General features: G+C 37.8%; 1 protein-coding gene across 1 annotated transcript in view; it reads left to right on the forward strand.

The window, feature by feature from the left end:
• Positions 1–7,527, forward strand: part of SCUBE1 (signal peptide, CUB domain and EGF like domain containing 1) — a 266,991-nt gene extending 259,464 nt beyond the window's left edge. Inside the window, exon 24 of the mRNA XM_088055086.1 lies at positions 765–7,527. Coding sequence (XP_087911212.1) covers positions 765–917 — 153 coding nt within the window. The 3' untranslated portion in view covers positions 918–7,527. The remainder of the gene's footprint in view (positions 1–764) is intronic.
• Positions 7,528–11,955: the final 4,428 nt, after the last annotated feature.

The raw sequence follows: 11,955 nt of genomic DNA on the forward strand, positions 1-11,955 counted from the left end.
TGTTTGAAGAGCCTTCTTCAGCCTCACTCTGTCATTTAAATGCTTATATGACTCATTAAGTTTTCTATGCATTAAAAAATGTATTTACCTAAATCACTATTTTGCCTCAGTAAGAAATGGTTTTCCAAAGATACAAGAAACACCTGTAACAACTAACTAATTAAAACTGAAAAAAAAAGGTTGGTCAGACGGCAGAATTGAGCCATGTAAATGTCAGGCTTGGAAGGACAGGAGCTGAGGAAGAGCTGGCTCCCTTCGCCATCCTGCCCAGCACTGTTCTCTCCCTCCAGCTTTTGGGTTGCTCAGGTCCCAGCTGCAGTGCACAGTGCCAGGCACAGGCTCAGCTGAGGCTCTGAATCAAAGCTTTCCCAAGGTACACAAGAAAGTCCTTAGAAAGCTCAGCATCACTGAGGACCAGCCTTGTCTCCCATCCGTGGAGGGAAGGCCTGGACAGCAGTATGGAACAGGTGGGAAAGACAGTCAGAGACAGCTTTCAGTTTTAATGCCTGATACCTGCAGTTTGTGGTTAATTCGGTGCTGCCCTCCCAGGGCAGGACCTGCCAGGAGCACTTCAAGAAGCATCCAGCACAGCAGGTACACTCATCCCTCTAAAACTCCACAGCAACATAGAGCATTTCTTTACACTGCTTTACCCAGACTCAAGGTCTGCAAAATAGACCTGAGTGTTCTTCAATTTTGAAACCTGTGTAGACACTAAATCCAAATCTTGCTTTTATCTAACATACCTATGTTGTCTTCCATAGGACAAGAAACTGATTAAAGCTCTCTTTGATGTATTGGCACACCCTCAAAACTATTTCAAGTACACAGCACAAGAGTCAAAAGAAATGTTTCCAAGATCATTTATAAAGCTACTGCGATCGAAAGTTTCCAGGTTTCTACGACCATACAAGTAGTCCAGTGGTATTCAATTTTTGGTTACTTTGAATTCCTGTCAAATATTGTCTTTCCTCCATAGTAGAAATATTTGTTAATTTGAAAGCTCTTTTCTGCAGTCTTTGTTCTCAATAGTTATTGAAGAACACCTGTAATGTTTTATAATTGTTAAAAGTCAGTGTTCTGAATGGGATTCTTGCCAAAAAAAAAAATTATACATGCCTGAGTACCTCTAGTTGTAGATCCAAATTTGTGTCTGCACTAGTGTATCCTCACTTTCCATCTGAAATCTCACTATGTAAAAATATTCTTTCTAGCTTTTTATTTTTCATCAACAATATCTTTTGTCAAAGAAAGGAGAAACCTATTCAAATATGATTAAACTACCTGCAGATAAGTTCTCTTATGGAAAGAAGTATGTAGTATAAATAATACTTGGATTTTGAATTGCACTTGAAGTTTATATTTGAATCTTTAGACAAAAAAAACAATCAAAATTTTATTATTTCTCATTTGTGGCTTAATGGAACCTCTGTCCAAGTAGAAATAATAAAAAAAAAATATAATTTTGTTTTATGAATTACATGAGATTGAGTTCCATACCCTAATGTCCTAATGTTTTTATCTGTTCTCTTCTAAACTTCTTCAGAGGTTTGCCACTCTCAATTACTTAATTGAAACAGATTTAGCTCTGGATTTCCTTGCTTCAGTTGGTCCCTTTGAAAACATTTACAATAGGATATGTGAGAAATGAACAACAACACTAGTAGTCTTGGTTTTCTTTCCATTAAGAGAGCATCTAATTAAGTACAATATATAAATATATACTTCTATTTGTGGGTACATTAGTAATGTTATCTCTAGTTACTGTAAATATTCATGCTTAAATCTTTACTCCCACACATCCTATTTACTCATATCTATATGTAACTTTGTGTAGACAATTAAATGACTTCTCCAAGTGCTTGTCACTTCTATTAACACCCAGCTAAAGCCTTTAGAGGTTTTATAATACAGGATAATGGTTTACTCTGGGACAATCTCTTTCAATATGTATTATTCCAGGAAAAATAGCATCAGTGGAGATGTAACTGCTGCCCAATAAAGGGTCAGCTGTTGCCTCTTCCTTGGGAACCCCCCACATGCAGACCAAGAGTCACCCTCAGGACACGTGGGAGGGGCTCAGCAAGGAGGAGCTGTTGCTGGACCTGCTGTCTTTAAAACACTGGGAATGCAACTGTGTCCAAGCCCCAGATTGTCAGGGGCTCAGGGGTGAACAGGACACGGTTTTGCAGAAGAGTTGGAGGGCAGGTTCTGTGTTTGCTGGAACATGGCTCTCCCCTTTATCCTAAATTTGTAGCCACAGTACCCATCAAGCACAGGGACTGCAGGAGAGCTTTAGCCTTGTGCTCAGGCCGTGCTCACAGAGCAACAGTGGGTTTACCATGACCATAAATCTTGGATTTCCTGCTGTTTCCTGACACAGAAGCTAAATCAAATGAGAGAGAAGCTTTTTTTTTGTATTAGTTTTTCAGCCTCTTTCCTTTTCAGTCCTTTCTTCTTGTGTATCATTTTTCCTTTTGATTCTACAAGTTTATTAAATGGAGAATTGAACTCTCCTGGCAGCATCCTTTCAGAAAAAGACTAACACCCAGTTTTGCTTTGCTGCTTTTTTTTTTTTTTTTTTTTTGGCCTGTCCCTTGTAGTTTAACACATCTTTGGATGATCTCAAAGACATATATTAGGAGTGGTTGTGATTATCTTCTGACACTTTTTTTGTCCTTGAGCAAGTACTGCTTAAATTTATACAATTGGTTTCTGTTGAATACAAGTGGCTGAATATTCCATTTCTAAGAGAACACACCTTACGTATTCTATTGAGTTCTTCTACTTAACCATCTTGTAATTTTGCTTGCCTTTTTTCCTTTTCTGTTGAAGAATATCACTTTTTTCTTTCTATGCCTGAAAAACCTGATCTCACAGTCTAACAATTCTTTTTTTTCCACTCATGGACCTCAAATCTTTGGTGAGCTTTCTTTTTAATATAGACATTAACCCTTGTTAAAAAATGTCACTTCTCCATAAAAGTCCTTTGTTAAAGGCTGTTAAACCTAACTTTTTCTTGAGGATGTTGAAACTACTTTTATTTATTATTCACCAAGGGTCACTAAAAAGAACAAATTTTCATATTTTTTTTCTTTAACAGTAGTCATTTGTACAAAAAATTAAAAAGCAAAAATCTTTTCAGGTACTCAATTATGCTGGAGTATATAACTAAAAATCTACTTTAGCCAAACAGTAGTTCAAAGTCTGATGGGTTATTCAGAGTTTTATTCAGATCAATTAGAATGAGTCAGGATTGCAGCCATTCTACTGAAAGATATGAAGGAAATATATGAAAAATATGGTGAAAAAAACTTCCTCACTTGGCAAATTATTTACAGTGATCTTTAGTGTTTCAAACTTGAGTAAGCAAACTTCAGAACCTGGTACTGTACACTGAGTAAAATCCTTGCTAAAGTTTTTGCTTAACAACCAACATGTTTGGACGTAATACCATTGTATGACACTGATGCCAGACTCCAGAAGCCACTGGCAGCACTGTAACATCTTCCGGGTTCTTAGCTCCATGGGAAATCCCATGCCAGAGAGAACTCATAAGAGGGACAAGTCCCAATTCTGCCCAGTGGTAGTGGGACCTCGGTAGAGCTGTGAGAGGTGAATACAGGTGTGAGAGAAATTGCATTTGGCTCTGGTACCACTTGCCCTGACTTAAAACCACACTACAAAAACACAGGGTTTTGTCCAGTTCATCCTGACAGTCAACCTGAGAATGAGGCTGGTATTTCCCAGAGCCAGATCAGGGCAGGGACTCCATGGTCAGGACAAGGTACTTGTGGACTTCAGTGGCAAACACAGGCTTTGTGCTGCTGAAGGAAGGTGCTGAAAGAAAGAGAATAATTTGACCCTCAAAAGCTGACACTTAAATGCTTGTGGACATAGAGGGGGCTCATATCTGACATATTTAAAAAATTAGTCAGGCTTGAATGCTTGTCACTCTGCATAGAAATGCTCTCAGATGTGCAAATTTCTAATGAAATAAGTAATGACAAGTGGTATATATGGCAGTCTGAACTGGTTTCAGTTGATTCAGAGAACAGCACAGAATTTTTTTATCTGCTCTAGAAGTTAAAAATGCTTTGACTTTCATACTAGATTTACAGTTACAGAAACAGGCAGTCATATAGAAGGTGAGTTCATCTCTTCATCTGTAAGTGTAGGATGCCTTCATTGTCAAAGTCAGAGAACCTGTTGCTGCTACACAGTAACAGCACAACAACAAAGAATGTTTTCTTCTACACAGAACACCTACACACATTTGGGAATCAGAAACCATACAAGGAGAAATACAGCTGCCTTTAAGCAAACCAGCTTCATGAAAATGGCAGAATATAACATGTTAGCTTTTACCCTGAATCTGAAATACTGCATCTGAACATATCAATAAATAAAGCCCTGTATCTGTTCTTACAGAATTACGCATTGTCAACAGCACAGGTGCAACAACACATTTATGTGTTATGGATGCTGAATGCAAGAAAGCAGGCAGGGAGCACAGAGCCTTTGTGAAACTAAGTCACACAAGGTTCTCACTCTGGCCTGAGAAATCATAAGGAGGAATCCAAACAGTCCTTGGAGAAGACAACAACTTTTGCAGGTGCTGTTTAGATCCTTGTTATTTACTTGCAAGAAACAGTCAAGGGGTGTAGTACCCAATTGACCAGTGATGGTGATGTGTTGGTTTAATGATCAATGAGAGTTTCACCTCTCAAACGTTCTCGGATCTGTCTATAAAAGAAGATCTGAAATAATAAAACTTGCTCTCTTGGGCAACCCAGCTAAGAGAGTCTGTGTCGTAACTCACAGTTCCGAATGTAGTGCGACAATGTCTTAGTTACAGATAGACTGAAGAAGTGCCCATTTATGATTTACCAATTCTGTGGCATAAACAGAGCTCTTTATTTTCAATTTGCAAATGCCTGTGTGCTTAAAAGCTGCAACTGCAGCACTTACCGTTTTAAGCCTCTCTTTCTGATTTAAATACTGCACTTATTTTTAATGAGGTGGTGGCGAATCATCCCTAAACATTCTCACAGGCCACCAAACCACTGTCTGCACACCTGCTGCAGTCCAGGACACTGCAGCAATAACAAGCTGCTCATCAAGCCCTGAGTTGTGTCTTGAAAGTGCTGAGGAAACAAAAGTGCCTCTGTGTGTCATTTGAGTACAGGGAGCAGCAGGACTCCGTGTTCAGTGGATTGCCACCTCTTCTGCCACACTGTATCTTGCCTTCAATTACAAGGCTTACTCTGCCTGGAGATTTAGCTCCTGAAACTGGATTTTAAAGTCTTGCTTCCAGCCCATTTTCTTGCCCCGTCTTCCTTCTTCCATCATACATTAGATTTTTACCTAAAGACCAACTTCTCAAAAGAAATTTATTTCCTCATTGTGCCTCCCCCATAGAATAAAGTTATGACTACTTCAGATTTAGACTAATCCTTCCTACACAGCAGCTTCATTCTAGAGTAAGCTTACTTAAAAGTAAGTAAACCTACTTAAAACTAGCTTACCTTGTAAGCCAGATTTAGTTTAGTTTAATTTAGTTTAGTTTAATTTAGTTTTAGATTAGCTTAAATAAATACAGGATTGGTCAGAGAGTTTTCAGAGGGTCCACATTCTGAGTTGTCAGTGGGTTTTAAAGAGCACAGCTCACCTGAAATCCTGTCTGTGAGCAGAATGCAAGGATGCTGCCATATGAGTGAGAAACATTCTTTACATGTGTTCAGCATACCAAAAGGACAGTCAAACCCCCCAACCTGTGCCTTTTTATAAGCCTGCCCAACACATTCAAATTTTTCAGATCAGTCTTACCTATAAAAAAACTAGTTTTAATCTTGCAGACAGCAGGTTAGGAACTTCAGGAGCAAAAGTAGTGCTGTGATTCTTACACAAGATCTGCTGACACGTGTTTGACAGCAAAGCTCATCTGCTCTGTGACAGCTCCCATATCTGGACTATCTAAATACCTTTGAATGCTCTTAAAAACTTAGCTGGAGTAAAATTTTCAACAACTGGACCCAGTGGCAAATTTCTCAGCCACTTCAGAGGTCTGGATGATTTCTTAATGATGGGAATGAGTGACACACACAGTTCCTTATATCTGTATCATGACTTCAAGGAGTTGCATTTTTTCATGGTTTAAAACCACTGATTGAAAAGGAATGGGAGTAACTGGAGGAGTTCTTACAGAATCTCAGTACTTTGGGACCTTAATTAAACAGTTTTCTAGAATGAGAGGCACTTGGGAAAAGGAATACTCTTGTCTTCCAGAAGAATTTTTGGAAGAAAGGAAATTTCTGTAAGGTACTATTCTGTAGGGAATTCCTCAGTGAGAGACTTGGATTCAGAGACAAGTCTTGTGTTTTATCTCACAGCTGAATAGAAGCAGAGTGGGAATAAACAATGTCAAAAAACTGTTATCTAAGGATCTGAATATATACAATTCCAGTTTGTTACTTCATTTATTTATTCTTTCATCATAAAGCTTTTAATCTATAAAATTAATATGTAATATACAAGAGTAAAATGTACAGAAGTACCTTTAGATCTAATAATTTAAACCATCATTCAGAGAGTGGAGATAACAACTTTAAAGATATACAAACAGTTGCAGTTCAATTTTCTCAATATCTAGGAAAAAAGTGGCTTTGATTAATTAAACTTTATTTTAATTATTGTGAAAATAACTTTTTTAGAGTTTGTTTTTGTTACTTTTTTAATTAAAATTATTTTGTAAATATTGTTTTCTATGTTTTATAACTTAGAAAGGCCATTAATTTGCATTGAGAGCAGCAGGGACTCAACATGTTGATTATAAAGATACTTTAGGAGACTGGGGTGGATGTGAGGCAGTTGCCAGATTTATCCTTCCAGATTACAGATCCTGTTATTTCTCCAGTCTCGCAGGCATGACAGGAAGAGTTTTCTGGGGCAATTTAACACCCTACTTGAAACTTGACTATCAAGTGTCATTCTAAAGTGCTTCTCATTTTCACAACATAAGAAGAAGATGTATTTTAAAGTTCTTCTTTTTAAAGTTCTTCTTTTACTTTTAGGATAAGAAACAGCATAGAGGTCAGAAATAAAAGGGAATTTATTCCCTTGGATCAGATCACAGAGCCTTTTTTAGACAAAATCACTGAGGCCAGTGGTACTTTCATGTGCAAAGAAGTTCATTATGATCATGTCCAGCACCAGTTTAAGCAGAAATTTCTGGCAGGCTGGATTTCAGGGGGAAGCACACAGGATACAATACTGATTTCTGCATCAATTTGCTCCACATAAACCACTGTAGAGGAGTGAGATTTTAAACTGAACTGTTGTAGAGGCTGCTGGGACTTCTAAGCTTTATTACAAATGTAAATTGTGTACAAACAGCTATTTCCATAAGAAATGTACAATAATAGTTTAGAGCAAGGGTAGTGAATAACTGTATAAAATTTGATACTTAGAAAATAAAATACAGTGCTAAGCTTTACCAATATTTTAACAATTCTGTCAGATTTATAGTAGAAAATATTGTTGTAAATGTACCTTATAAGAAAATACATTTCCTTTTGCATCTGTATATTAATAGCTTTGATTTCTATGTCAAAGTTAAAACTTAAGCATGTAATAAAACCTTTGTTAAAATCACTTTAATAATAAACATTAAAAGGAATGGATACCCCTGCCTGCCATTTATTTGTGTATAGGACAAGGCTTCTTGCACAAGTGTGGACAAGAATAAGTAGATAACTTATCTTTTTTGATAGCATTTACATATTTTAATCTAATTTTCATCCTTAAGCAACAGAGAGCTTTTTCTTTCTCATCAAACCACTGGAGTTTGTGCAACACTGATAAAAGTTCCTTCCAAACAGGCTTCAAGGAGAGTTTTTCAAAGAAGAAATCCTGGCTACAGGGAAGGACCACATCACCAATATCCCTTTATGACTCTTAACTACTTGTTAAACTAACTCTGGTGTTACCATGTATAGCTCATGCAGATGCCCTTTGTCACAGACCTCTATTGAGAAGCAGCCACAGAGAAAGAGGAAGGAAGCTCTCGTGTTCCAGCATGGTATGTGCCATTCTGCTGCTATCCATGTAAGGAATTCAGCTTGTTGAGAGAAAGCATTTATGATGTGACAGTACCAGCTTTGCTGATTTTATATCTACTGATCATTATATAAATACTGTTGGTATGACTGATGACTCTCAGTGTCTGGCAGGTTTGAAAGGCATCAGGAAATTGGCTGCAAATTATCAATTACTGCCTTTTTCAGCTGGTAGGAATTCGCTCAGGTAATATGGCAGCTATCCTCATTGTAGTCCAAGAAGACACAACATCACTTTTATGGGACTACAGAAACACTATATGAAATGACACTCAGCTGTCCTTCAGAGCTTTAAATGAGTAACAAGAAAAGTCAGCTTCTATCAAAGACAGAAAAGCTGAACCTCTAAGTTCGTAAAAGTCATTGGAAATCAATCTGATTACTGATAATGAAGTATCTGTGCACAAGGACAGAATCTGGAATAGGAATGCAGAGAGGTCCCGGCTGACTTGAAGCTGGCAAACATTGTCTCAATTTTCAAGAAGGGCAAGGAAGGAGGACTACAGAGACTCCAAACCTGTCAGTGTCACTTCAGTGCCTGGTAAAATCATGGAAAAGGTTATTCTAGGAGTTACTGAAAAACACCTGGAGGACCACACAGGCATTGGTCACAGCCAGAATGGCTTCATGAGAGGAAAGTCCTTCTTGTCAAACTGATTTCTTTCTAAACAAGGGTAGAACAGGCAATTTTTGTAACAGCAACTTAAGTTTCAGCAGTCATGACAATCTTCATTTGAGTACAAGATTCTCATTTACTGGAAGAGGCATTGCCTGGTGTTAATTGCAGAGGGGTCCATTCTCAGTTCCAATCTTGCCATGACTTCCCAGCAGGTATACAAAACATAATGGCCTGAGGAACAGCACTCTGGCACAACCCAGCAGGTAAGTGAAGGCAGGCTGGGCAAAGATTAATTATCAATCAACAGATTCCTGGTATCACAGAAAGGGTCTATCCTGTAACCACCATAACTGGCTATTTTTGCCTCTTAAATACAACATCTAAATCGACAGCACAGCATGAGGTATGCTACCCTCCAAAAGCACTTCTTAATGGGTAGAATAACAGGTAGAATAACAGCACCTCTACCTCACTTGTGTGTGTAGAACAGTATTTCTAAGTAATGGTCCAACTTCTATAAAAGTAATATATTAGACAGCATGCTACGTATGCCTAAAGACATGGGAAAGGGAAGAACAGATATCTGCCTTTCAGAAGATACCCAAGCAGCTGATGAAAAACTGCAGCAGTGGCTGTGGAGGATGCCTCAGGACTGAGGGCAGCATGCTGGATTGCCTACCTGGACACAAGATCCTTGGAGCTGCCTGGCAACGCGTCTTTTCATGGTTGTACCCCCAGAATGAGGGCAGCCTCCCTCTACCCCAGTACTGCATGAGCAATGAAAGAGTATCTTTGAGAGTAAAACACCTGCGCTTGTCAGTGTGTGTTATGTCAGCACATAAAATGGGTCCAGTAAATTTGTCTCTTAGGGAAAACACTCAGTTGGAAGTATTCTTTGTGCCAGATAATTTGTTTGGTTTATTATCCTTCACACACTGATTTCTTGCCAGATTTTTAGAGGGGAGGCTGAGTCCAACCTGCTAAGATCATTCATCCACCTGCAGAGTATTCTCCCAGACTCTTTCCAAGCTCCAGGCTCACATTGGGCGTGCATTGCAAGGTCAAAACATGGGTTTCCCTCCTCACTCATGTGACCATCCAGCCACACAACAGGACAGCACAGCCCTAATGGAAAACCACTCAGAATATTCACTGAGTCCTCATGGAGGTAAAAGTGAACTCTGCTTTATTTCTATCTTTAGCACACTCTTATAGGGTCCTACAGGGTTCGTGTGGCTTAACAAGCTACTGTTGGCTAATACATTGTGTTTATTATTCCTTTTCTTGTACACAACATCACTGCTCCAGGAAAGTTCCAAGGACACTATCTTTGGAATTGTCATCTGGGTTGAAAGCTGGGTTGTGCCAACAGGCTTTGACTAAAATATCATGCCCTTGCTCTGTTAAAATGTTTTCCTACAATTCCTCCTTTTCTTTTTGCACAGCCCAGGCTTTGGAAGCAATTTGTTTCAGACCTTTATGTATACAGGATAACATACAGCTTACAATATCTACCCCTATTAATACAATAACAAGAATTAGTCTCTCTTCTAGTACAAGAGATTTTAACTACTTAACCAACTTCTCATGGGGTCATCAACTTCTTTCAGGGCGTGTAACCTGTTTTGCAGCTGTTTTAGTTGTTCATGGATAGAGACTGAGTGTTTAGAAAGATTTATACAACACATTCTTTCAAATTTTAAAACAGGCAATAACTGAAGAAAATTGGTAGAGACACGACATTATGATGATAACATAAAACTTCTGTTGGCAAACTGTCTATGTAGTTTTCAGACATAACTGTCTTGGCAGATTCACTTCTGATCTTGTTTGGAGTACTAAGGTTGTGTGGTGACTTCTCTGTTCACTGGATCTCATGTTTTCAGAGGCAGACAGTCTGGTCAGACAAACAGGTGACCCTTTTGAACCTGTCAACAAAATATAGGCACTTCTCTTAAAGTTAATGAATCATTTTGGCTTAGCTGTGATACACTTAATTGTGAATTCAGATTATATGATCTTTTCTAAATTTTTGATATATTTCATTATTCAAAATGAATTGTGATCTAAATTTCTAATGCACATACTACATTAATCGAATGCTTTCAGGGAATCAATTCCTTTTGTTTTTAAAAGTGAGATGTACTTTTATCATGTATATTAATATCAACACAAAACTACACGCATAATGAACGAAAAACCTACAGCAGTCAGAAATCAGTCAGATAATAAACATTATTAATAACAGATGTGATACAGAATTACTATTAACCACTAAAACACTGCACCAGCATCTCATGGTCTGTAAACAGACAACAAAATCAGTGAAGGATTGGATAACCACCTCTGGAAATGATTCTCCAAGCCTACTTTAAAATTGATCCAGCTGTCATATTAATAGGGTCAAACTGCCAAGTCAAAAGTGTCTCAAATACTGATTTGGTGCAGAAGACATCTGATCTGTTGGCAAACATTCTGTCCAGGTAAAGTCAAGGCTTGGCCAGGGCCATAGGCTTTAAACTGGAAAGATGTCTCTTAACTCATTTTCAAAACAAGGTTCTTAATAATAGCAGCTATGAGATGCTTAAAGCTCAGCAAACTGTTGAAATGCATTTGTGTAAAGCAAATGATAAGAAGTCTTAGGCACCAGACTAATCAAACCATTTAGCAGTTGATTTAATCTTAAGTTTTTCTCATGGTAGCTGACTTGCAGTAACAATACATTTTCTTGGAATTCTGGAAGCACTGAAAAATAATAAAGCTACACTGGATTAGGCAAAAGCAAGTCTCCTTAAACAAGGAAAGGAGTAAAAAAAACAAGAAAAACTCTGTATAGGAACAGCTGTATAGCTTGTTTACAGAGATGCATCTGCAGATAGAAAACAAAAAGATCTCAAATGACACATGTCTAAAAAGTAATTACACAAAGATATGTTAAAATATATAAGAAGCCGGCTATAAATACAACAATGACACCCTATAGATAATGCTCATAAAATATCCATAAATTCACATTATACAATGAATAGGTCAGCAGTGTCTGAGAAAATCAAGATAATATTTTTAGAACATTCATGTCTTAATGACCAAAAATTAAATAAGGTAAAAAACTTCTAAATTTCCTAGTAAATAACAGTCACTATTCTTTTGTGTTACCTATAGAAAACAAAAACTGCAGAGATTGCAACAAACAATAGAACTCCCAATGAAATCAAGGGT

This window comes from Pseudopodoces humilis, chromosome 5 (genome assembly GCF_049639895.1).
Source record: "Pseudopodoces humilis isolate 2021_Gansu_Grassland_sample_001 chromosome 5, ASM4963989v1, whole genome shotgun sequence".
Lineage (NCBI taxonomy): Eukaryota > Metazoa > Chordata > Aves > Passeriformes > Paridae > Pseudopodoces > Pseudopodoces humilis.